At 40.6% G+C, this 27,730-nt stretch overlaps 1 protein-coding gene across 7 annotated transcripts in view; it reads left to right on the top strand.

Annotated features, from left to right (window-relative positions):
• Positions 1 to 27,730, top strand: part of sorcs1 (sortilin-related VPS10 domain containing receptor 1) — a 222,227-nt gene that overhangs the window by 114,913 nt on the left and 79,584 nt on the right. For all 7 annotated transcript variants that reach the window (XR_014874426.1, XR_014874427.1, XM_085161983.1 and 4 more), the window contains exon 3: positions 5,589 to 5,688. Coding sequence is in view for 5 of the 7 variants with exons in the window: in XM_085161983.1 (XP_085018109.1) it covers positions 5,589 to 5,688 (100 nt within the window). In the remaining 2 variants the exon portion in view is untranslated. The remainder of the gene's footprint in view (positions 1 to 5,588; positions 5,689 to 27,730) is intronic.

The following is a 27,730-nucleotide window of genomic DNA, read 5'->3' as shown; positions in this document are numbered from 1 at the left end:
CCCAGCTGTAAGCAGCAGTGTAAGCTTTGAGCTATATTTTGTGAGCCACAGATTAACAATATCCCCTTGATATACTGATAAGCATACCTGCATTACTTTGTAACTGATAAAATCTCATAACCTGATGATTCTCAATCAAGTTTGGGAGCCTTCCTCTTCCTGTTCTTGCCCCATTAGCCTGCACGTAACAGTGTGAGAGTGCTCAGCATTATCTCGTCCTCATTTCTGCTACTTTCAGATCTTATAATAAGAAACTATGGCTTCTAAATTATGCCTAATAAGTCACGCAGTATTTATACACAAGGTTGTGCAGCAGGTTTGCTTCAAACCACTGAATTCTGTTCCAAGACTGTATTTTTAGTTCTTACCATAGTTACAAGTATTAGTGGGAATTTGAAGGTCTTGATATTTTTTTACGAGCTGGAAGTTGCAGTTTCTCGTCTCTCGAGAGACTTCTGAGCAATAGTCATGTGAACATCAGTGAGTATTTTCTGACTTTTCTGTGCCGGGATAGTAAAGGCACGAGGCAAAACGTCACGTGGTAGTGGCGATGTAATAATGATGTGTAATCCTCACACCGCTGCGTGTTTGTGTGTTTACAGCTTAATTAGATGTTACTGTTTCCGTGGTAACTGAAGTGCAAATGAGGTTGAAAACATAGTTTTTCAGCCGTAGTGCTACTGAGTTACTATATGCAGAATAAGGAGTGACTGTTTCCAGTGTCTGTCACACACAGCTGCTGTTACTCTTTAAGATAACTTCCCCTTTAGCTCATTAAATATGGAGAGAAATTTGCTCAAAAGTGTTATGAATGCATATAATATGATCCACAAGCATATAAACTAAGATTCACAAATATGTGCAGTGATTTGTGTATAACTCACAGAGTCTATACAAAGCAATTTGATCAAATGTGTTCATAAATAGTGATTATTTACGCTTAATTATTTAAGTCCAGCTTTACGAATCATATATCTGTGCATAAAAATGTCTAAAACTACACGTAACATCCCTCTCTGGAGTGTTCAGGATCAGCTAACGTCAATGCTAGCCTGCTCTTAACAGGGACCAGTGAGATTAACATCAAAGTGTTGTTATCTGGAGTGTACAGCCCCGGATTCTGAATTAACAACCAATTAAACGCTCAAAACTGTAGTGGGACTGTCTTACACACATCCAAAATTTACAATTTATTTCAAATTATTACCCAGGTAAAATAAGCATTGAACGTGTCGCCAGTTTTGAAAGCAACTATATTTCTAAAGGTGCTCTCGACATTAAATTCCCATCAGATATCAGCAACGACCCAGCCAATCCACACGCGCACAGAGATGTCCATAAATTAAGCTACAACAACCCTTCTATGGACTCTGAGTTTTGGTCTTTTCTAGATTTTCCGATGGATTCAGGTCAGATGATTGGCCGGGCCGATTATTTGCACTAAGTGTCAGGATTACTTTCTAATTACTGATAGATCTCGCTCATGTCATGACTCTCCGGGCTTTTTTGCACTTCCCTTTCTTCGTGTGTTCAGTATTTCCCCCCTTTCTCATTATTCATGAGAAATATTCATATTATATAAACATCTATGGTTCACGCTAGGTGACAAATCGTCAACATATTACGTTTTCGGCTACCCACCACGTTCCTGAATGACGACCTCGGAAAAATGAGGAAAAATGAGAACCATATGGACTCAATCTACACATCTTCGCTCTTTTTCTTCAAATCGCTTAGAAACACGCTATTTAACATCATTAAACTCCTGGTTAGCCTCAGGAAAAAGGTTATGGTTAGGGCTAGGGATAAGGTTAGGTTTAGGGCTGGAATACAGGGCTGGAACGTCTATTACCGCGGGAGCGTCATTGCACTGGATTTCGGCCATAACCCGCCGCGTACTATAAGAACGCCGAAGGTCTCCTTTTGCGTTCATCAGGAACGCCGCGGGACGTGACAAAACGTCCGCATGTTACGCCTCGGGAGTGAGAACGGGCTCGGATTGGAGCGTTGTTGCCGACATCTAGGGAAAATTTCACGATACTCGCACCTTTAAGAAATATATTTACTTAGAGAATTGGTGTTCAATACTTATTTTACCCACTGTGTATTGTTTGTGCAGGGATAGATGATGGTGGACTAAATAAAAGTAAAAATCTGGTAAGGATATCAGACGGTCGGATGTTGAAACCAGCCTCATTTCATCTGAATAGACGAACATGTTCAACAGCCCTTTTTAAAGAGCTATATTTTAAATGCAATACCTCTTGAATAAAGCACTCCTGGGCCTGCAGGTTTGTCTGCACTTCATTAGAGATGCACTGCACTGAAGTGTTGTATACATATACAGTATACTACACGGTGCAGAGTGACAGAAAGAGCCACGTCGCAGTGAGCTCTAAAGCCGTCTTCCTGGTGTGACTCTCAGAGCGCAGTGGTAAAAAAAACATCTAAGGGCGAAGTGCAGTTGATGGCTGTTGGATATAAATATTATCGTCAAGTACGCGGATGATTGCAGACTGAAGCTCACGCATGAGAGAAAGCAACTTCTATGCGTCTGCATCGTGGCGTGTATGTTTTTCTTCTGAGTTTTCATTTGCTACTGTAGCAGACTTTCTTGGGAGGCCAAGGTGTGAAACTGGGTGTGGGTCCCAATGAGCTCACCCGAAACTCTGGCTGATTGGGACCCACACCCAGTTTCACACCTTGGCTCAGGCGATTAGAGGATCATCAGGGGGTCCTTTTGTCCCTCTGTGGGGGGAAACTCCCACTAGGTTTAAATCTGGGACTCTCCACCATTTGACCTTAGAACTGAAGAAGCATCTCGGATGAAGGTGAAACGTCTTCAAGTAACTTAAAGAAGTCCAGACGCTTTTCTTTGCAAGCTCCTTTAACAGTGTGTGTTTATGATTGTTTTAGTATATAATGGGAATGTTTTTTGAAGTGTGAGGGCTAAAGTTTGAAGTGTAGTGTGGTCTCGTCTGTACGGTATATGTAATACATCCATGGAAGTAGTTAAAAGAGAATAAAATATATTTAAACTGCATAGAAAACACTCCATAAAGGCTTTATGGAGACACGCTTTAGCCTTTAGCAAAGCATTGTTTTACATTCTCGCTTTCTGATGCACAAATTTATCTTTGTTCTTTGTTCTTTGTTCTTATCTTTGTTGCTTTCGTCTTCAGGTGGCTGCTTTAAAGCTTTCTTTTTCTTTTTCTTTTTTTTTTGCCTGTCCCGTTTGGTTCTTTTGCCATCAGAATTATTGTCTAAAGGCGAAGAAAGATGCCCAACGGATTTACTTTACCAAATTGACCATCCCAGCCATAATGGTCTATTTGATTCACCTTTTATTGTTTATTTTATTTTTTTATTTTCACTTGCTGGATACAGGACAGACTTGAATGAGGAAAAGAAAAGGGAGAAAGGAAGAGGGGGAAAAACAGCGGAGAAGAGGGATGGGGACAAAGGGCAAAAACCAACTAAATAAGCAGACAAAAAAAAATACATATAACGATCACCTGGATCACCTGTTGAGAAAGAAAAAAGAAAACAAGCAGAAGAAAACGAGAGCAATACAATAAACAACATCATGATGATATATGGGAATATAACAGTAAATACTAAATATTAAACATTATTGCGCAGCACGTAAGCTTTAAAGCTTTCAGATCCCCATGCACAGTTACGTTGTTTACATTTCTACACCAATATCATAAAAAACTCCCTGTACTGTCTTTTTTCAGCATGGCGGGCAAAGATATTGTGTATTACAGTCACGATCAGTAAAGTTTAAAAGTGAAAAACTGTATTTTTAAATGATATTCATAGATTCATGAAAGAACGTTTACAGTGTGTCTGTTTGTTTTTCCGATGTCGGATTTTTGTATAATGTTGTTCACACATTTTGTGAAAGACATCAAGAATGTCAGTGAACGGTTTCAGTGTGCATTTACTCACACTGTTTCATTACACAGGTCTAGAGACTGGTCAGCAATACCTCGGTCAACCGACCATCGGTAGGGAAAAGTGTGTATTCTCTGACCAGCTGGCGAGTGGATGCGTTTAGATGGATGTGTGAAATCAATAGCATGGACTGTGCTGCACCATAAACCTCCTTGTAATTGCATTGGTTGCTTGCAGACTGCTGATGTAAACTGTAGTTTGCATGGAAGATGGCGACTTGTCAGCAAACACTTGCTAACTCGTGTGAAACTTGTGTGATGCAAACCGGAAATGTTGAATGTTGCAGAGTGAAAGTTTGGCTGAAACCAACATGTTTCAAAAGACACAACTTTTGCTTTGAAGCTGAACTGTATCCGTGTTCAGTTCGTGTCACACTCCTCATGGTTTAACTACAGCTTCGCAAGTAGTTGGCAGAAATGACACCATCTTTCAAACAAAGTACAGGAAACTGCATCAACTACAGCAATCTGCAGGCCACCAGTGCATTCGTAAGATGGTTATTGGTGAAGCACTGTATACCTCTTTGCAACCTAATCTCTCTACTTTCAAGATTAGGCTTCAAACTTTCCTTTTTGCTAAAGCATATAGTTAGGGCTGGACCAGGTGACCCTGAATCCTCCCTTAGTTATGCTGCAATAGATGTAGGCTGCCGGGGGATTCCCATGATGCATTGAGTTTTTCCTTTCCAGTCACCTTTCTCACTCACTATGTGTTAACAGACCTCTCTGTATTGAATCATATCTGTTATTAATCTCTGTCTCTCTTTCACAGCATGTCTTTTATCCTGTCTTCCTTCTCTCACCCCAACCAATCACAGCAGATGGCCCCGCCCCTCCCTGAGCCTGGTTCTGCCGGAGGTTTCTTCCTGTTAAAAGGGAGTTTTTCCTTCCCACTGTCGCCAAAGTGCTTGCTCATAGGGGGTCATATGATTGTTGGGTTTTTCTCTGTATCTATGAAGCGCCTTGAGGCGACCTTTGTTGTGATTTGGCGCTATATAAATAAAATTGAATTGAATTGAATTGAACCAGTTTCACCTACCAACAAGAAGAAACTACTTCCAGCAACTACTGGTCAGGGAATGGTCTCATTCTTCCTTAGTGACCAGTGGTTATCACTGACCAGTCTCTAGGCATTGTGATTTCAAGCAATACTTGTTTTTCCTAGTGATCTGTGGTTGCTGACTGGTCTGCAGGCATGTGGTTCTGGGTTTTATGGGGTTTGATCGGTGGATGTCGGTTTTATATTGACCGTTGACAAATGATTGAAATAAAAATGTGCATATTTTGCTTTAATTATTGAAAAAGACAGTTAAAAATAATCCAGTTCATTTTTCTATCTTCAAAATGACCAGGAGCAGTGGTCAGCTCTTGTGTGGTACTGATGACATGTGTCTGCATTTACTCGAGTATGTCTACATCGGGTTATTAATGGTGCAATCCATGTCTGGATTATAAATACAGCAGCAGTGACCGTAATAGTCCTGCTGGGGTTCATGTTGCTGTGAGCACAAAAGGGACTTAATCAAGTCTGTGCTCTTTCCCCTCCAACACCGAATTCTCAAGAGGAGTCTTTTAATTGCAGCAAGTAATTCACCAAGTGTTCATCAGACCTTTCTGATTAAATTTCAGGTCAACAGACTACGGAGCAACGTACCAGAAGCTGAATGACAAAGTAGGAGCAAAGACGATACTGAGTTATTTGTACGTGAGCCCCAACAACAAGAGAAAGGTAACGGTCCTCTTTTGTCATTTCTTCTGAATCCAATTTTAAAAATTGTCTTGACTGTATGAGTTGCTTTTGTTTGCTCCTCACCGTTGGCATGACGGTCACACAGTATGCAGTATTGAATGCATGCAGACATATTGATGTCGTCTGACTCACTGGTCTTGGTTTGATGTCCGTCTCTTCTCTGTCGCTGCCTACAGTCTCAGTAAGAAGCACTGAACTCACTCGTTTATTAACAAGTTCAAACCAAAATGACAGTTAGCTGACAGAAAGGAACAATCTCTCCCAGCTCTACATGGATATAAATCAATTAGAAGTCAGACAACCCCTTCAATCAGTGCCCCTGCCCTTCCTTTGGTTTGAGTCATTTGACGGTATTAACCACCTGCCTGTGTTCACGCTTTACATGACTCCCTTTACACAACTCTAATCAGGACGTTTTTCAGTTAATTACCGTCTAATTATGAAAAGGGAATGCAGCCCCAATTCAGTTCAGATGCTGGACATATGATATAGGTTGTCGGGCAGTGACTGTTACGCCCCTGAGGTCTGTTAAAGGTGCTGAACCAGATGATGAGATGATGAACCTGAAGTCGTAGAGAGACATCCAGGACTCAGCAGAAAGGCTTGAATGTCCTTCTGTTATTGTCAGCAAAGCATTAAGAGACTTTCTCCGACTGTGGGATTTTCTACAGCATGATTTAGTGAGACATGTTTGAGGAAAACAGCTACAGATCAGTCTGTCTTTGTTAACACACAAACCTGGGGAGTCTGGAGACAATCTGCAGGATATGACCCCTGCTCCACCAGAGAAGATCTCTTTATACTGTATATGAAAACTCCTTCACCAGAATTACTGGTGAGGATATTCTCCTGTTTTGGACACTCAAATAAAACCCTTACAACATAAATACTCTGAATCCCCAAAAAATAATTCAGCATCTAGTTTCTGAGAACACGTTGCAAAAAGCAACCTCAATACTAACCCTAGACCAGCGGTCCTCAACCCCCGGGCCTCGGACCGGTACCGGTCCGTGAGTCGTTTGGTACCGGGCCGCGAGAGTTGAGGCACAGGTGTGAAATGTATAGTTTTCAGGGTTTTTATTGGTTTTCAACGTTATTTTGTTATCGTTTTTATCGTTTAGTCGGTTTTCCTTGGTCTTTTCACGTGTGTTAAAGCGCTTTTCAAGGCACCCAAAGCGCTTTACAATGCCACTATTCATTCACTCTCGCATTCACACACTGGTGGAGGCAGCTACAGTTGTAGCCACAGCTGCCCTGGGGCAGACTGACAGAAGCGAGGCTGCCATATCGCACCATCGGCCCCTCTGGCCAACACCAGTAGGCGGTAGGGTAAAGTGTCTTGCCCGGGGATCGAACCGGCGACCTTCCGGTTGCAGATACGCTTCCCAACCCCCTGAGCCACGGTCAGGGGATTGTCACCCATTTGTCATGAATAAATCTTCTTTTTTTCGGTACCGGTACTAGTTTTATTTTGTTGTATTTATCCGCGACACCTTAAAGGCCGGTCCGTGAAAATATTGTCGGGCATAAACCGGTCCGTGGCGCAAAAAAGGTTGGAGACCGCTGCCCTAGACGCCTCACCATTGACCTGGCACATGTTAGCATGTAAAAAGCCCAACCTTTCATTCTAAAACTTAGAAATCAGAGTCTGAGAATTGCAGCTTATGACTTTTATCAAAATATCTTCAGGCTATGACTTCCTGTTGATCAAGTGATGCTCCAGAAAAACAAGTTCATCATATTCTGTCCTAAAATCTCTACATCCCACAGTCTGTATCTCGACTTGTCTTCGTGTTATATAGGTCAATATGAGAAATGACAGCATTTACAGACAGTTTTTGCAACCTTACACTTTTAAACGATCGGTGTAGAAACTCATCATCGTGGAGTAAATGTGATAATTGGCTTTCCCATTTTTCTTTCTGCTTCAGAGATGCTGGAAATTTCCAATGATACCGTTTGACTAGATGTCATCTGTCTACCCCTCTATATCTGCAAAATTCAATCAATACTGATAATCACAGCAAAACAGGAAATTCTTACTGACCACAATACTTAATCAATGAAAGACACAAAAACAGGGAAAAGAAAATGTGGTCCAGGAATAAGGAGAAATGTTAGCTTTTCATCTGATGTTATCAATCAGGCATACGCAGTATATAGTACCTCAAATGAAAAGCCCTTTGCCAGAACTGTTGCATTGCCTTCTTGCAAAAGCAAATGATTTGTCCTTGCAGCCCTATGCGTTGTAATTGTTTTTTTCAATAAAGTCAACCAAGTCGAATACATTCAATGGGCCTAGTTTTTCCTATAAAGAGCTGAGTTGCTTTATCCCTTTAAACGTAGATGATGAACTGAAGCTGAACGTGGATGTTTTCAGCCTAATCATTAGGAGCTGCTTGGTTATAAATCATAGGTTTTCTCAGCTGGTTTGGGTTGGATGGGGTTGCTGAGGCAAGCTCTCTATGCAGGCTTAAAATACATTAGAGGCAGCACATCAGCAAATGGTCAGAGTTAACCACTTTTCTGTGCTCAGGTCCATTTGGGTCAATTTTGCCAGGTTCCATTATGGCTTTGGTCCATTAGGGTTTTGTGCATCTCTGATTGTGTGTTTGTGTATTTCTATGTTTTAAATTGTGTTTTGTCCATGGCTATTTTGGGTTTCTGAAACACCAGAATTAATCCACACATTCTTGTCTTTATTTGTCACATCCATCTAAATGTTAGTGTACTTGGAAAGAGTAACAACAACACTCGGCTAGTGATTACCGTTTTAAGTTCCCCATTCTAAGCATGTCTGTTTGGGACTTGGTTTAAGTAAGCTGTAAAATCTCTTCTTCTTGCATGTTTGTATTATTCATGCTTTTACGATACATATTTGGCCAACTATGGAGTCTTTATGACATGCCTCTTAATTGCATCAAAATGAGTGGCAGACTGGGGTAGAAATGTTCGTATTAGCAAGGCTATCTTCTGTTTTATTGCTTGTAGAGTGATGGGATCTGGGCAAACCCAAAGATGTCTCTAATGATGCAGAGAGACAGAGAGACATCACAGAAACATTTCAGTCCACATAAACCAGCAATCACCAGTTTCACAGAGCAGAAAATTTGATGAAGGCCAGCAAATAACGTGACATGTTGCTAATGTCACACACTTTCTACCACATAGCCAAAATGACAGTCAGCCATACAAACCGTCACGTGCCAAATATACACAAACATGAGCCTAAATAAGCACAAAGTCACGCATTCATATATTCTTTGTCCCACACTTACACTTTTTTCTCTCACACATCCACAGTATCACCAGATTGCCAAAATATGACGTGTAAAATAAAAATGCTACTGAAAGCGTCCTTCTCAGTCTATAGAGAGTTTATTACATGCAAAACTTACTAGTAATGTTGAGCAGAGCAAAAATGACTTGGTAAACTAGGCTTTGTGTCATCTGCAAGATGTAAAGAAGAATTTGAGAGCAGTATGCTCACTGTGCTCATTGATAATGTTAGGCAAGCTGAGGCTAGCAAAACACATCAAATTCACTTTTTATCTGTCAATAATGTAACAGAATTCATAAGTGAATGGCTTAAGACTATAGATTTAGATTGTATAGACACTCTTTAGCCCAAGCAATGGGTGTTGGACTTTATTCTCCTTGAAATAAGGAGACTACACTACACATTTATAGAGCATATCTATAAGTTTTTAATCAGGAAATGAAGATTTTCCAACATAATTGTTAATCGGGAACAAAGAAGTAGGAGAGTTTTACACTGCATTTCTGTGGGAACAATCAGTGATTCCACATAAACTGTTTGTTCTGCTGTGTGTTTGCTCACTTATCCAACTGAGGGTCATGGGGGGATTGGAACCTGTCCTATCTACTGTAGGCAGGACAGGTCACTGACTTGATGCAGGGATAACACAGAGAGACAAACTACTATTCAAAAACATACACATGTGTGCACAATTAAGAACTAGATGTCTTTGGACTGTTGAAGGAAGCTGGAGTACTCAGAGAGAACCCACTTGCACATGTGGAGAAAATGTAATCTCCACGCAGAAAGGCCCCAAAAAATATTCTTTCCAAGAAAATCATAATCTAGTGGGTTATTAAAAGTTTCTTATATCACACATGGTGGCCAGCAGAGATGGGCAGTAACGCGTCACTTGTAACGCGTTACTGTAATCCGATTACTTTTTTCAAGTAACAAGTAAAGTAAGGGATTACTATTGCAAAAACGGTAATTAGATTACCGTTACTTTCCCGTAGGAACGCTGCGTTACTGCGTTACTAAAACCGTGATTTTTTTGTGAGAATGTCTCATGACAGTGACGTAAGCGAGTGCGACGTTCGTGACAACAGCTGTGTGCAGATCAACAATGGATCATATATCGAGTGCAGAGAGAGTATGAGCGTGCAGCGTTTAAAGCGTGGAAGTACTGACCTTACTTTGAGTTTGATTCCATAAAAAGTGACAAAAACATTAGTGTCCGTTGTGCGTGGGAAGAAAACTTCTTTTTACAGCGAAAAAACCCCTAAACTTCCAAACAAGCACCGAGTAGCTACGACGTAATGGGAAACTCACAGAGAAACTCGCGGATTCTTCCACTGACCGCTGCACACCTGCACCAGGGTAACCCTCCGCCTACCCCACTCCTGCTTTACAGGTGAAAATAGAGCAACAGGACCGCTAGTCTTTGACTTTATTTATTTTCTGCTGTGTTTTACTTGCATCTATTTGAAAGACTGAGTGTAAACACAAAAAATATTTTATTTTATGTGCTGGAATGTGCAGAAAATTGGTTTAAATATTAAACTAATTTCTTCCAGTCAGAGAATGTTGCATATAATTAAATTTTTGCTTGATGCATAAAGTTAAAAGATTAAAACTAATAAAACAAGTTTTAAAAAGAGACTTTTCCATTTGATTACATTTTGTATGATGATTATGCAGAAAAAGTAGAATTGGGCTGAAAGATCTATCACTTTATCACCTATTCAGGTTGTAAATCGTGTTTTTAAAAAGTAACTAAGTATTTAATTACTTTTGAAAATAAGTAATCAGTAAAGTAACTGGATTACTTTTTTGGGGAAGTAATCAGTAATTAGTTACTGATTACTTTTTTCAAGTAACTTGACCAACACTGGTGGCCAGCATGGTTCGCAACTGAGACTTCTAAGATGATAAATCCCAAAGTGCTTGAGTACTTGCTTATGCTATGCAAATGTGCAGATGGTAACTGATCTCAGAGCAGTGAAAGCAGAGCCAGTAGCAACTTTTCTAGCATGTTAATTTCCTGTTAGTTTCTCGTAACACTGGAGGTTTACCCACAACGCACAGAGTACCAGGGAACAAACCTGCTGGCCTCTAAGTTTGCCCGGCTCAAACTTTTGTTAATGGGCCACAGACACACCAATGAAATGAACACATACTTAAGTGGAATTGGACGGAGAGTCAAACCTCCTTCATGCAAACTGGGACCACAGTTGGCACTGATAGACGATGAGAAAAGCTTACTGGACTGAACACTGTCTGAGACGTAAGGAGAGAGATTTGGTCTTAGTTTATGTTTTAACCCTTAGATGCACATGTGGAGTCAAAAATGACCCCACGGGTTGTTTTTCTTCAAAATCTTTAAAATGCAAAGTTGTAATATATTCATATTCCAGGTATTCCTCATAAAATATGTTTGTAACATGAGGCCATTTGCATTTTTATTTATTTTTTCATTAATTTATAAAAAATGCAGTTTTTGTATCACTACCCCACTCTTCCACAAGAGTTCCTATGGAATCTTCTATTGAACTTTCATTCTTAGCAACTCTGACTGTCCCACTTACACTTCTGATGGATCAGGAATTAATTTTTACACAGTAACATATATGATTTATAGTCAGGGCTGCACATAAGTGGTCCGCAGGTGCACATTCGCTGTCAAAATAAAAGTATTCCCGGAAATTCAGAGAATACGTGCCTCTTTTGTGGTGGAGGAACACCAAAGTAATTGCTTACGGAGCTTGCTTCTTTGACATCTTTAAGAGTTCTGAACAAATGTCTGTCCTCCTCCAGAACATCTTATGTATGCAAACGAGCGTCCCAACTTCTTATCTGGTGCGCGTCTTTTATTTTGACAGCAAATGCGCACCTGCGGACCATTTATGTGCAGCCCTGTTTATAGTTTCCTGTGCATTTCAAACATTGTCCTTTCTGTTGTTTTTTTTAATATTTAAAGTAACATGGCTGCTATGAGGCCAGCTGTGGACCTTGCCCTATAAATGATCCAGGACGGATGAGATGAAGAGCCCATCGGAGGCACTGACTCAGAATCTGACATTTCAGATATAGAGGACCCAGACTATTGTCCCCCCCACTGAACAAGGCCAGTCAGATACAGAGGAGTCCTCTGATGAGTCCTCTGAAGAGGAAATAAATATTTAGTGTAACAGAATGAGCTCTTACTGCTCTAGCCACAATATTCTGAATTAGTCGGCCAGGGCTTGCATCTGGGTTTAGTACTGTCTCCCCAATAGATGTATGGAAGATGTTCATGTCTAATAATATAATAGAAGAGGTGCTGACAAGCACAAACATGGAGGCACGAAGAGTAGCCACAGACAGGGGAAAAGAGTGGAAAAATGTAATCAAACAAAAGCTCCTGGCCTTCATTTGATTGATCATTCTTGCAGGAAGTGAGAAGAACTGGGATGTACCAGTCGGTGTGCTTTTTGGGAGTCCTCTGAATTGACATAGTGGCCTTGTACCATGGGTTATGCAAAGATTTAAAGATATTCGCAATTTCTTGCACAAGAGGACCAGAGCCTATTGACTGAAAACAAACCACATGGCAGCTTTCAGCTACATATGGGGCCTGTTCCTGGTCAACTGCAGGCAGAAATTTATCCTCAGTGATTGTGTTACAGTGGATGAACGACTTGTGCCTTTCAGAGTGAAGGTCCAGCTTCTGCAGTATATGCAGAGCAAGCATACAAAAGTGATACAAAAACTGCAATTTCTTAAAATTAATGAAAAAAATAAATAAAAATGCAAAGGGCCTCATGTCACAATCATGTTTTATGAGGAATACCTCAAATATGACAATATTACAACTCTTCGTTTTAAAGATTTTGAAGAATAACAACCGAGCTTATAGCAAAATGCATTGTTTCTATTTGGGGTCATTTTTGACCCCACTCGTGGAAGAGTGTAGGTATTGGTAGGTTGTGCATCCAAGGGTTAAGATGAAACTGGGCAAGCACTAACTGCCTTGCTTGCCCCGGGGCAATGCTACAGATTTGAGATATCCTAAAATACAGTTAATGTGTAAGATGTAATTGATGTAGGGCGAGTAGTCAGTCACTTTTGCACGTTAGCAACATGAATGGTAAGTTTCCTTTTGTCAGTCAAATCTACAAGTCTGCATTTAGGATGCTCACTTGAGGCCTCAAGTGGACAGCAGAGGAACTGCAGCTTTGGCAGTTTCTTTCATTTCTCACATCAGATCCTGGACATCACCGTCCTGGATACCATTTTCATTTTATTCAGATAAGACACAAGTATTCATGATGTCATTGTGAAATAGGGCAATTATCCTGTCATGAGCTGATACAAGAGAGCATTTATCTTGCTTAGATAATATGTCTGAACCAAATCTAATTGCAGTCGATTCAATATTTGTTGTAATACTTCATCCTGATGGTAGCATTAGGCTGACATATAGCAGGATAGACTGACATTGTTATCTACTGCTAGCTTCGCTAACATTAAATAAAAAAAAAAGAGTGGAACCAGAGAAGAAGCAACTTTCTCTATAAAGCACTCCAGACTCCAACTGTTTTATTCCTCCATTGTTGCTGTTTCCACATACTTGGAAAGTAGGGAAGCAGTAGAGACTGCAGGTTCGTCAGTCACCCCGGGCACAGCACCATGTGACTACTGCTGGTGGCAGACGAAAGCCCCTCTCTTCATCAAGTAGTGGAAGTAAATCAGGCCTGTGTGGCTGTGGGGGATAGTGGAGAGGGACAGAGAGAAAAGGAAAGAAAGGGAGCAGGGGGGGAAAGAGACAGCACATAAACTGACAGGGAGCAAGTGAGCATGGAAGAGTGGCGATGGGAAAAAAACATGACAGAGCAAAAAAAATAAATAAACAGAGGCATGGCCCGGGGGTCACTTATGGAGAAAACAGTCTGACAACACAGCAATTACATCAATTTTCATATTGTGGCTTCATACGGAGGCTGTACATGAAAGAACGGAGCTCGAGTACACATTAGGGGAAGTAATTTGGGGTTTTAGCCTGAGATTTTGTGTGAGAGCACATTATTACAGTAAATGGCTGGGATGGTGAGTGCTGGTTAACAAAAAAAAAAAAAAAAGCACACAGATTGCAGCCATACAAATGGGTATTGCCTCTAATGGTTTGAAAACAAAAGGGATTTTTCCAGTGGAAGCATTTGAGTGACAGCAGAGTCAGTCTGAGCTGCTCAGCCTTCTCTGTAAGGAATACATAATGGCTCTTTTTCATCAATGTACCGAGTAAAAGAAGAGTCACAGGGCTCAAATGTTCTCTCGCGACAAAGGCCTTGAATGCTCACCCATTTGTGGGAGTGCATGCCTGTGTTTGTATGTGTTCCAAACAATTATGGCCATCGTGGAGCTGTGCAGGCAACAATGGGCAGGTGGGTGGAATATGAATTCACCTCAGAAGACACCTCTCTCCCGAGCTTCAAAGACTTCTGTTCATCGTCTTTTCTGTACAAGTTCAAGACTTAAAAGTGAACTTAAATATTTCATGTCCTCGAAGTGTCCTCAAAATAACAATGACAACAATAACAAAAAGAGAAATGTTTCACAGGAAGACAAACAGAACAATGTCCCGAGACTTGCATCATCATGCAAACGCTTTCATACATGAATACTTAGCATTATATGACATTGATGGATTTCTGTGCAGCAGTGAGGAAGGAAAAGAAAAGAAACATTTTTTCACTCCTTTACCATCATTAGTGAAATACCCAAACGCACAATGATGGGATTAAGTTCCTGGAGGAATAACAAATGTTTAATGTGTCACTTTTGTTGAAATGCGCGCAGCAAGTCCAGGATTTTTACAGAAGTCATAAGTGGAACGCACAAAACGAAGAGAAGCATGTTAGCAAAGAATTGCACGAATTTAATTTTTTAAGGAGATTTCTGGTTTCATCAAATCAAGTCAAATAATAAAAGTAGAGAATGTTTGAAAAACGGTGGGGAAAAGCACCCAAATGAGACAAAATAAGAAAAACAACGAGTAAAAGTCAAGTTTGTTTTATGTTGCTTTTCCTTTGTTCTGAGCTGAAGCTGTTTTCTTAGCGTTGGATGCTACGAGACAGGCTTTTTCATGGCTCTCTGATTCTGGACGTGCTGAATAAGTGGGGCACGGCTACTTTCTAAATCAAGCTGTGAAGCACGGATGCGGAGAAGTCTATTCCAGGGTTGCGGTGGTTTCTTCAGGTGCTGTTGCAGAAGAGAGGCTGGAAACAGTCGGGCTGTCAGACTGTGTTTAAAAAAATCGGAAGTTTGCAGAAGTTGTGAGAACAAATTTTAATAGCATCGGGGTTAGATTGATTGCCGTTGATGACTTTAACCTCACAGGGTCGACTTCCTGACTTCCATCAGCCGGGCCGATTGATGTGTCACTTTCCTGACAGTTAACTTTAATTTGTAGCTTTTTTTTGTAGTTATATTGCAGTAATAAGGAAACCAGGACGTGGTGCTTTATTTTCCAGGTGTTACAGCTAAGTGTAGCTGCTCTTCACTGTTAAAGTCAAATATTAAAGATGATTTGATGATGAGAAACGTGGTTTTGTTGGTGCATTTTTGATGCATTTTCTCCCGTTACGTCTTCACAATAACAGCCAGCTTGTGTTTTGACAGTTGAGTGCTTTTAATGTGAAGCAGCAGGAGCAGAAACGTTGATTTTACATTAGCAATAACTTCATCCAGCTCTGACTGTGAGCATTGACACTGTTTAATAAGATATAATTACACCGGAACATGCGTGCATCATTGCCTGTGAATCACTCGTGAAATACAAGAATTTTTTTACTCGGTGTCGAACATTTAAAGGATGCGGCAGGAAAACAATCCCGAGCAGAGTCAAAGACTGTTATATGTTAAGGTTAAATAGGGTTAACTGAAGCTAAACGCTCTGCTCTTCCCAGTTTGTCTTGTATTCTCTTACAGTCACGCTCAGAACGGCAACAATGTTGCATCATGTGTTTTTCCTTCAAATAAAATATCTGCTTTAAGTTAAATAAATGCTGCTTTTTTAAACATGCCGCTCTCAGAGGCAGAAACGCTGAAGGAGAGAGATCAAAATGTGAGCGCTGTGTACTCGCTGATGTTGACAGGTTTGTTCAGCTCCACAGATTTACAGACAAATACTTTTATTACCCGAGTTAGTTTATTCATACTTTTAACTTCAGACGGTAACAAACAATCACACTTAATGAAGTGTTTCCCAGAATAAATAGATTTAAAATGAGAATAAACTGAGCTGTTTGCAAATGCAGCACTTAAAGCTCTCGGTGGGAAACACTTGATTGTGTCTTTGCAATGTAGGTTAAAGCTTGACGGCCTCATGCTGCTCGTAAATATGATTTATGTGCTAATCGGAGGCCTTTAAAGATATATGAATATAATTTGTCTTTCATGCAGCAGCTTCAGTCCAGGACAAACATCCGTCATCTAAACATTTCAAGATTCAGAATCTTTCCAAACTTACTTTGGTCTTTTTGTTACGCAAAGAAAGACAGAGTCTTATTTGAGGACAGTGCAAAAGTGAAAAGATGCAATTTTCCCCTCAAGACTAAAAACATCAAGATGAGAATCTCTATTTATGCAGATTGCATATTCAAATAACTTTTATTACATATTTTCTGCAGAAAACGTTGCATAAACTAGCCAAGAGCTAAATTAGTGCTAGAATAAAATTGCGACGTCACTTCTAATTAACCAGGTCAATTCATTGCAACACATGCTTCCTTACACCAGACAAACCTGGAGCAATACCACCTGGTGCATGTTCAGTGTACCGACAACAGCACGTAGCTGCGTGTTGCGTGGAGATAAGAAAAGGAAAAAGAAAAAGTAAAGTGTCGTCTGGTCCACCAGCTTTTTAAGGACACGGCGCATGCCAAAATAATCGCAGCGAATCAGCCGCGCTCCCCTGGCCTGCGCAGCAGTAGTTTCGTTTGAGGTGACGATGGTGATGGAGGCTCTGGTTGCTCAGAGGGGACGCAACATCTGTCAGGCCTAAGGCGCAATCTCCAAATGGCTGCGATGAGCGGAGAGACGAGCGCCTGTGGAGAGACGCGGTGACAGAGGAGGGGAGACAGACTCCGAGACGCAAATCCGGACGGACAGAGAGATGGAGGGAGATGGAGACGGGGCTGACAGAGTGTGAGGCGCTGAGATGGAAGAGGGAGAGAAGGGGAGTTGTAAAGAAGATAGGATGGGTAAATCTAGGTGAGCCGGGGATATTCCATCAATATTCTTTTACGTGCCTTCACGGGTCATTGCCCACTTTCTCAGCAGGGGATTGAAAGCTATACGAGTCAGCGTGTGCTGCCGTCGGAGCGAGAGAGCCGAGCTCCCCTCGAAAAGCACGCCAACGCAAAATGTTGTGGAAAAGGCATCTCCAAATGACATATGTTGTTGTGTTATTTATTGATGATCGCTGTGAAGAATTCATTATTTCAGTAACTCGAGACAGATGAAGATGTCTGAAGTGGGATTGCTGCTGGTTAATTATCTAAATGGATCTTGTTTGTCTTGTCTCCGTTCATTCATAATGAACGCGTAGCTCTGTGTTTTCACACGCAGCTTGTGAGCCTCCAACTTATGTACCGCCATAAGGGGCAGCTAGCTGAGCCAAGATAGAAAACCCAATTATTGCGAGAGGCAGAAACTGACATGTTTGTCAGGTCTGGCAGGAGTCTAGGTGAGCTAAAATGTCAGGCGGCATTCAATTAGCATCGGGTTTAAATGTCTCCGATCAACAGACGGGAGTTTAGTTTAATAGGACAGTTGAAGGCACCTGGTCGATGCGGCGAGCGAGCGCAGAAGTGATGATTATGAATATGTGCGTCAACTCTTCTTTGCTTTCACGGCCTGCACTTAGACACACGTAGTGGAGTGTGATGGCTTGAATATTCATCGGGAAGAAGTAGCGACAGGGATTTGACTCGTCTATGCAGACACTTTAAGTTAACACGATTCCACGTGGATACACAGGAGCTCGTCTTGTGCTTGAGGACTACGGTTAAATCATTATTAATTTCACCAGTCGCTCCTCATATCTGTTAGTGTAGCCGGTGTGATTCTGCGTTGTGTCTGATAACAAAGGTAAAAGAAAGAAAGACCTCCAAGTAAATCATTTGCCCACTCCAGCTCCTACGACCAAATACAAACAGTGGGGAAGAGGGTTAGCTCAACCCACCACAACTTCCAAGCTAGCAAGGAGTATATATTCATGCTAGCATTTATGCTAAAACACATTTATGATACACACATACTACACACTTATAACATCTAACAAAAACAGGCTTAACCCTTTAAGACCTACCATAGAACCAAGTCCACCAGAGCTTATATTATATATATATATATATTATATATTATATTTTTATATATTTTTTAGCCCAGATTTTAATAATATGTCTGCATTAAGTGCATAGTAATTACATAAATTGCAAAAAAGTGCAATAAACTACAAAAAAATTGAAAATCGTTTTTGTTTTTTTAACATATATTTCTAGTTAGAGAAATTTAAGAGGCTTATCCCTCAAAACTGTAAATACAAAAAAGTTGCACAAAATAGTTTCCCACCACAGAAAATTTATTTTAAGTGTCTTCATAGTTTTATTTTTGAAATACACCAATTTTTATATACTGCAGGAAAAATTAAAATAAATATTATAATGCGAATTTGCAAAAAAACAGCATATGCATCAAAATAAACTATTTCCAGCAGTGCAATATGAGTCCTAAGCATCCCAGAAACCACACAGAAAGTCATAAAGTCAAAGATAACTTTTAAAAACACCAGTATAGGCTCATGAGGTAAATGACGGTAAAAAACTACATTTCCGCGAAAATGACGTCACTTCCGGTTTGGGGCAGGTCATGGCGGACATGCGATAGTTCGCGCTGATGGACGTAGGAAGTGTTATGAACAGCTGATCGGATCAGCAAAGCGTGTTTCTGGAATATTATGTTTTTGTTGCTGCAAGTGCTTTTTATGCAGTTTTTGCAAAGTTATAGGTGGAAGGAAACTGTGACCGAGGACAAGCTGATGGCATAAGATGTAAGTACAACTCCTCCGGTTTCATATGCAAAAGAATTTATTGTGCTAGCTCACGTGGTTGCAGAGCTACCGGGATTTAAAAATAGTTACGCAAAACAGAGCGTGCTGCTCTGACTGGCTTTAAAGGGTTAATAATTACAATAATTGAACTAAAATCGCAATCAGAAACATCCAGGTGGCTAAATATGAATTATATGTGTGTTTTAAAGTGTTGGAAAGAAATGACACACATGCCTGCGGGGAGTAATATGGATAGCAAGCTAAGAGCCGCTGGTGTTGCTGATTCCGCAGCATGCCCCTGAAAATGTTGTGCTCGTTGGTTGCGGTGGCCTTCTCACACAACCGAAATGCATCTATGATTTGGACATTGAAGTATGCCAACATTTGTGGTCCCTGGGCAAAAAGATGAACTCATCGTGGGGAGCAATGTGATCCGGCCCATCATTCAGAAGATGAAGGCTGATACAAAGTACTGGGAGCTAATTAACTCCAGTTACACTGGCACTGATTGTGAAGACTTCCTGCAGTTGCTGAGCTGTATCTCACGGTGGTCTGCTCCTGTGTTGCCAGATAAAGTAGGTACAGTCAGGTTGCAGAAGAGTGTCACTCTCCTGCCACAAAAAGAATATGTAGTTTGGGGAAAGCTGCCACCTTCTGCCCTTGTGTCTCCAGGAAGTACTGTCGTTGTGGAACCCACGTCAGCCCGTTCCACTCCAAAGAACATAATGGTGGGGCGCATTATAACACCCATGTGGGGAGATCGTTGGGTCCCTATGAAGCCCCTTTTCTACAATTCCCCTGTGGGAGAGGAGCTGGAGTGGGCAAATTATTTACTTGGAGGTCTTTCTTTCTTTTACCTTTTTTATCAGACACAACGCAGAATCACACCGGTTACACTTGACACAGAAATGACACCCACCTCTCCCACAGGGGAATTGTAGAAAAGGGGAGAGGCAAAAGGGGTACACTGTATTTATAGGATTGCACCAAAGAAGAAGAAGAAAAGAATGAGGAGGGGCTCTAACTGATAATGAACATAACTACAGGCTTGGAGGTCCTAAAAGTCAGGTATAAAAGGAACGGTTTTGTGTAATTATAACAATGTGATTTATGACCCTGTTACATTAGCATTAGCTTTGTGGCCATTAAGCTGATAGAGGACGGCGTGTTTGTGCTGTTAACACTGACACAAGGCTCATGTAAATCACATGATCTGTTTTGGGGTAATTTAAAAACTACTTCGGCTGTAAATGCTTTCTCATGTCAAATATTTTTATTTTGAGCTACCAGAAACCACCAATACACCAGGTTGATAGTGTACTTTGAGTCAGTGGGGTAAACTGGTAGCACTCTGGAGCTGTTGTTGCTAAAGAAGTGGAGTTTTGATCCAAAAATGTCACACTGGTTGTGATTTCCAGTCAAAAGGAAACAAGAAAGTGGGTATTAGTCTGTGCAGCTTTCCTTTCAACACGAAGATGAGAAAATGCTTTCAAGAGTCCAGCGGCTGTGCTCTCGGAACATTTCCTCTGATGCATTTAGTATATTTTTTAAACTGTGTTGTGTTTAGACTAAAACTAAACACAATGTCTGCCCAGAAGCAGTCAGTGTGCCCCAGCGTAACAAGTGGAAATCGAGACGAGCTCTCTCCTGCTCTTTCCCAACCCCAATCACAGAGGAAGACGACAATCTGCCCTTTCAGTCAGCTCAGCCGTCCATCTGTGAGAACGCGTTCCTGCAGGACTGTCAACGTGAGATCAGACACATACAGACATGCTGGATGCTGCCGTACCGTCGCCAGCGTACGTGGAGCTGAACAAAACCGACGTTCATCTCACTGCGACTGTTTCAGCTATTAGCTAAAAATCTCCAGACTGCATTATTTCATAAATAAGTGAATTAAAACAAAGACATTTATAGTGTTTGTGAATTTTAAATGCTGATGATAATAAGCAAGTGGAAACAAAAACTGTTGACTGCTTACATATTTAGAAAAACATCCACATATATATGCATGCAAATGTCTGGTTATTAATAAAGTCAGGACTTTAACATGCTGCTGCATGTTGGAGAATAGAGCTGTGCTTTTTGAATGTTGCGTTATCATACAGCACAATGTGAAAGCAGCCAAATTAAGACAAATTGAAAAGCATCAAATTTGCAGCCCACGTTAAAAATATTGCCGAGTGTGACTTCAGCAGATGTGATCCTAATTGCAGAGTTATTAAATGCACATCCAAGACAACCTCGGTGGAGTAAATTAATATGTTTTTTAATATACGCGGACAGGGAAGGACGAACTCGCGTATCAGTTCTTCCACCGCAAAGAAAATGTCACTGAAAGAGCTGCGTCATGGGCCGCAGACGTTTATGAGAGACTACGAGTTAAAATCCATCAACTCTTTGTAAACCTTTAAGACTTGGAAGCTATAAAGTCAAAGTGAAATCAGTGCAGAAGTGCCTGAAGATCTAAGATTAGAACTTTTAGATCTGTGAACACTTTTAACGACCAGCACAGAGAAGCTCATGTGGTTGTACAGACGCTTGGCTTCTTGACCTCGGTCAGTATTTTACTGATGAGTTTATGGTCTCAACTATTGGTTTCGAGACTTACTGGATACATTATCAGTTTTTAAATTATGGTCCTGACATTATGTTACGTAAGGCCCAAAATGGCCTCCGTACAAGAAAGTAGTAGCTCTAATATTGACCAGTAACGAACTACCACACGCACACTGCAATGGGGTACACAAGATTTATTTGTTCTTTCTCCAGGTAAAACTACTGGCTGAAGACACAACTCTGGCCAGGAAGGCCCAAAGCCACCGTGGTCAGGGTTGTTAGCCTGGTTACAAACAGGGGAAAGGTGGTCACTTGGAAGAACAAGCAACCAAAAAGTATCAATCCTGCATCTTCCTCAAAAAGGCTTGCCACCCACATTTTTAGGCCTGACTTCGTCCGAGGCTGGGTCTCCACATCACATCCTGGGGGCTGGAACTTCCTCAAAACTTGTCCAGTTTCCTTGTCAGGGGCACAGAGAGTCTCCAGTCCAGTGTTTGTTTTCCTGCCTCCCAGCACATCCACTCACATCCCAATAAAAACGAGTCCTCCCTCCAACATCCTCAGATTATTTTAAAAGCAAAACCAGGCCAGGTTAAAAATCTTTTCTGTTAAAATGTGCACACTTCATCCTGGATCTTCGAGGCTTCCCTGCTACACCAGTGTCCTACTAAAAAAAACAACAACAACACCTACTTCCTGTTTCCTCTCCCCTTTATAGAGAAGGGCTCCAATCCTCCCCAATCAGCTGTTTCCTGTACTCAACTCCAAATAGCTGGCAGCTGGACTAGAGTAGAATCTCCACTCCCACGTGGGTGTGGCCCACACCTCACATCAAACACAAAGAAACACCAAAGCATGCAATTAATACAAAACAAAATCTAAAGTAATGCCAACCCAAAAGCTTAGTGGGGGATTCTCTCCATCCTTTTCCACCATGCTATACTCTGTAACAATTACTTTAAAAAGGAAGTTAAAGCTTTAGTGCGGGGCGTTCCTGTTACTGCAAATTTATGAGACACAAAATCTCAACAATTCTCAATTTTTTTTCTTTACAATCAGAACGACTGACAGATATTTCAGTTAGAGGCGATGCCTGTATGACGCACGTAACGAGTTTTATAAACAAAGGTGGCAGCCATATTTAAACCTAAACCATAAATATTTTCTAATCATAACTGAGTAGTTTTGGAGTCCACACCTAACCACAAAGTGTCTGAAAACACTAAAGGCCATTACACACTGAGCGCGTTGTGAGAAAAACAACACGTTTGTGTCGTGTAAGACATTTACAACCCTAAGCCTAACTCAGAAAACGCACAACGAGGCCAAAAGGCTGAATCAGGTGTGTGAAAACATCCGTGAGAACGTGTTCCTGCGTGGACGAGCTAATCTTTTATGGGTTCTTCCTGCCTTGCATTTTTGGTTAAAGGTGCTGGCAGTGACAACAGGAGGTGCCGGGACCTTTAGCCTGTCCAGCTCATGTTTACCGCTGACATTTTAACGACCTCTTGAGAATGCTTCACTCTCTCCTGGCTGAGGCTGCTCCACCTTTACTGCCCTTTAGCTTCACTTATGAGACTGAGTTCCTCTGGCTTAAGTAGCACCTGAAGCTAACTTCTGCTTCCCTTCAGCCTGTGCTGAAATAATCCAGAGTTCATTCTTTGGCTTTGAGCAACATTTGTAAAAACAAACAAACAAGATAATCCCAATCACTTCAGGACAAAGTGAACAGACAAACACTAGAAGTGATTTAGCAAAGTGATCTTCTTGTCAATAACTGTTTTTCTGTTGCTGCAATAAATAATAATAAATATTATAAAATATTATAATAATAATAAATAATAAGTATTGTTCCGTTCCCCTGAGGGGTCTAGGCGGTGAGGGGGAAGCAACAAAAAGTGTCTGGGTCAGGAAAAGGAGTCAAGGAGGCAAAAGGGTTAAATTACAGAGTTTTATTAAAGTAGCTCAACTAAAAGAGACGGACAAGCCGCTATCACCGTTTAAGGAAAACAAACAAAACTCAAGCGTTGGTCAATAAAGTACAAAGTAAGTCAAAAAGAATGAGAGCAGCTCACTAGCTGTAACCACTCACGTGGCACTCTGGCCCAGAGCTCACTTTTCCCTGGGCTTAAATCTCTTTAATTACTGACGAGAGTCAGCTGTGTAAAAGGGAAAGGTGGCACCTCAGGCAGAAGCGATTGAAGGACACTCCCACACAGGCACCTTCAGGAGGAGGCCCTGCTAGGGCCGTAACAGTATGAAGTAAGCAATGCAAATAAAGGTGTACGGCTGAAAAACTGTTGAACATGAAGAAAGTGCTCATCAAAAAGTCTGTGGAAAGTTTGAGCTGTCCTTGACCCCCAACGTAACGCGGCTGTGTCTGATTTCAAATACAAGATCATTGCTGGCTCCTGCTGGCTCCGTCACTCCCAGTTCAAACTGTAACCTCGGGTGGATTTAGGTGTTTAGGTGTTCGCCTTCTCTGTCTATTTTTTATTATTATTTCTGCTCTGCAATCAAAAAGGGTGGCATCTAAATATGCTTTATCCCCAGGGGACCATAATAGATACTTACAGTTAAGGGACTACATTACAAAGCATAAAGACTGGGACAATATTAGAAGAGAACCAATCAGGTTGGAAAAACATTTTATAAAACTGCTTGAAAAGTCGGATACATCGAAAAACCAAGTGTCTTTGATCTACAGAAACTGCTGATTGACATGTCTGATAATACCTATCATATAAAACAACAATGGGAAATGCAGCTCAATGTAATGTTGGATGATGTCACATGGGAGAGTGTCTGTTGTGGCTGCCACAGAGGGGCGGGTAGGAATTTGACTGGAAGGTTAAATTAAGACTTTTTAGAACTGAAAACCTTTCTATCCAAAAGTAGTGTCAGTGATAAATGTTGGAGAGGGTGTGGGTTTGTGACCAGACGCATATTTTTTGGGACTGTGTTTACATACAACAGTACTGGATGGATGTCAAGAACATTATACAAAACATATTGTCAGTCAACCTCCCAATGGATCCTCTGATCTTTTTGTTGGATATCTTTCCTGATGGTTTCTCCTATGAGCAGCACTTTCTCCTGCATCTCCTCCTCATGACTGCAAGAAAAATGATAACAATTCACTAGCTCAGACCAGAAACACCCACAGTTGCCCAGTGGCTTCTGAAAACTAGACATGTCTATACGATGGAACGGATAACAGCTCAACTACAACTAAAAGTCAACCTTTGAGAAAAATGGAGACTAATTATAAAATATCTTGAAAGGACACTCAAGCCTTAACATTGTTACATCTGTGCTTAGGTATTGGTATGTATGTATGTGTAGATTTCCTCCGAATGGACGGAGTCCCTCTTTCCATATCCAAAAAACAAAAAACAAAACAACAGTCCTTGATAGTTTCTCAATATTTACTTCAAAAGTCCAAACAGGTTCACAGCAACAGAATTCCAAATTATGAAAACTTATAAAGCTCAATTCAAAATGGATGAAGAGAGATTGCGAGGTCAAAAAACCATGTGGCGCCACTCTCCTCTCGCCCAACTTCCTGTTTTTTCTGCACAATCAAAATAAAAGCATACATTTCAAATTAAACTGCATGTAGGCTTCTACAGTATGTATGTATATGTATATGTGTATATATGTTTTTTCTTTTAAATTAAGCTTTTGAATAACCCTCACCATTATATGCTGCAGATTTGGTCTCAGGTCATGTTGTTGATGTGAATCGCCTTGTTATTTTTGGTAATAAAAGTTCCAAAAAAAAAAAAAATCATCCCCAAAGCTCGAAAATTGAGTTTCCCCAGAGAAAGAATAAATCTCAAGTTGTTTCTTTTGTTCCTTTGCTTTCCCAATCTGGACCTGCTTAAAGTCTCAGCAACGAACACTATTTATTGCTGAGTATTGCAAGAAATTAGTCATAGATTTATTGAGAGGAGTTGGTATCCAATTACAGGCTGAATATATGAAATGGAAAATATGAAGCTAATTTTATTAATATTCTCTCACAGAGTATTTATGCTGCTGCAGTGGTGGATTACACTCCTTACACATAAATGTCCTCCAGCAGACACAAACACGCTTCATTAACCTTTGTCATATTCAACCTTTTTGGCCTCATAATTTAGTCTCACACACACACACACACACACACACACACACACACACACACACACACACACACACACACACACACACAGAGTGAGTGCTGATAAGAAAAGTTTTAATGCAAAGTTCCCAAGAATTGTGACCAGACTGTTCAGTGCTCAGAAGGGCACTACATGTTAATCTGTGACTTGGGTTCATTACTGCACCATTATTAAAGTTAGATTTATATTACCGATTCCAAATGTGACGCCGCAGATCTGTTTGAAAGTAATACCCCGAGTTTGACTGTTGTTTTCTGCAGTAGGAGTATTAAACACGACAGCTGAATAGCACTTCAACACTCAGCAGTGAGCTGAGTCATAAAAAAGAAAATCTAAAAATGTTTTTCATGGATGGACTCCACAGTTATACGAATGCAGCGGTCAATATTCACTGTACTTTGAAACTGCAATCATTTTGTTAAAACACCATTTCAGTGATGAAGAATACATTTTTAAGTGCCAAGCTGGGACAATTTTGTGGTTTCTGCTGACAATGAGACGCTTTTTTGTAAAGCCACAACATTTAGCTAAGCTTTAAGCAAACTGTGCGTCTTTCCAGCCTGTTTGCTTCTGTTTTCTCAACTGTACTTAAACAGCCTTTAGAATCACTTTCCAATGCATACATTTAAATGTGACGCCAACAGCATATACAACTGCATAAAAACCGAGGAAATGAAGGTAATCAGCTGGTGGAAATCAAATTTGGCAAGTGAAAGCCAAGGAAAGAAAATCCAAGATATGAAACAAACCTAAGAACTTCTAAGCACTTGGAGATCCAGCGGCTGTGGCATATGGGACTCTATGAATTCAATTCAGTTTTATTTATATAGCGCCTCAAGGCGCTTCATATTGTAAGGTCGACCCTACAATAACACATACAGAGAAAAACCCAACAATCATATGACTCCCTATGAGAAGCACTTTGGCGACAGTGGGAAGGAAAAACTCCCTTTTAACAGGAAGAAACCTCCAGCAGAACCAGGCTCAGGGAGGGGCGGGCCATCCGCTGTGGTTGGTTGGGGAGAGAGAAAGAAGACAGGAAATGAGCAGCAGTATTTGATGCACTGGGATCAGAATATGTTGAACTAACATGCCGTCATGGATGGATGGTTGGGTTTATTAACAAGAGAAAAAAAAAAACACACCTAGATATATTTAAATTTAAATTTAATTGAATATTTGAAATGGAATATTTAGACCTCACTGATATTTTTTCCTAAATGAAAATTTACAGTTTAAAATGATCATTTTTGACACAGACATTAAGTAAAAAGACAAGATATACTTAATCTATCCCAAAGTTGAGAAAGATTCAGATTCAGTCTTCTTTCCATCTGAGGACTGTAAGTGAAATCTTCACCCTCCTGCTGCTCACCTACAAGGCTTTAAACGGACTGGCACCTTCATACCTCTCCGACCTTTTGCATCTTTACGTTCCATCCCGTGCTCTCCGATCTCAGGACTCTGGCCTTCTAAAGGTTCCTAGAGCCAGAAAAAAGACAATTGGAGAGCTTTTTCCTGTTTCTGTGGAACAACCTCCCTCAAGATGTTAGGCAGGCTGCTCTGTGGAGGTTTTTAAAACTAAGCTGAAGACACATTTGTTCACCTTATCTTACAAGTCTTAATTCTATGGCTTTTAGTTTTTAAATTTTTACTGTTTTTAACTTGTATTGTGTCTTTTACCTGTATTGCTATGTATCGCTTTTATTATTATTTTATATCTTTAGTTTCAAATAGTTGTACAGCACTTTGTTTGAAAGCGCTTTATAAATAAAGTTATTATTATTATTATTATTACCCTCCTCCATAGTCAGCAATAATTTAGATTTCTTAAACATTTTGTACAAAACAGCAGCTTCTTGCTGCTAAAGGCAAAGTTAGGTTTAAGCAAACAGTACCTGAGTCCCTCTAAAAAACAAGCCCCTCAGCAAAAAGAGGCTAAAA

This window comes from Neolamprologus multifasciatus, chromosome 6 (genome assembly GCF_963576455.1).
Source record: "Neolamprologus multifasciatus chromosome 6, fNeoMul1.2, whole genome shotgun sequence".
Taxonomy (NCBI): domain Eukaryota; kingdom Metazoa; phylum Chordata; class Actinopteri; order Cichliformes; family Cichlidae; genus Neolamprologus; species Neolamprologus multifasciatus.
The sequence above is the reverse complement of the archived record's forward strand: the minus strand, read 5'-3'. Positions and strand labels throughout refer to the sequence as shown.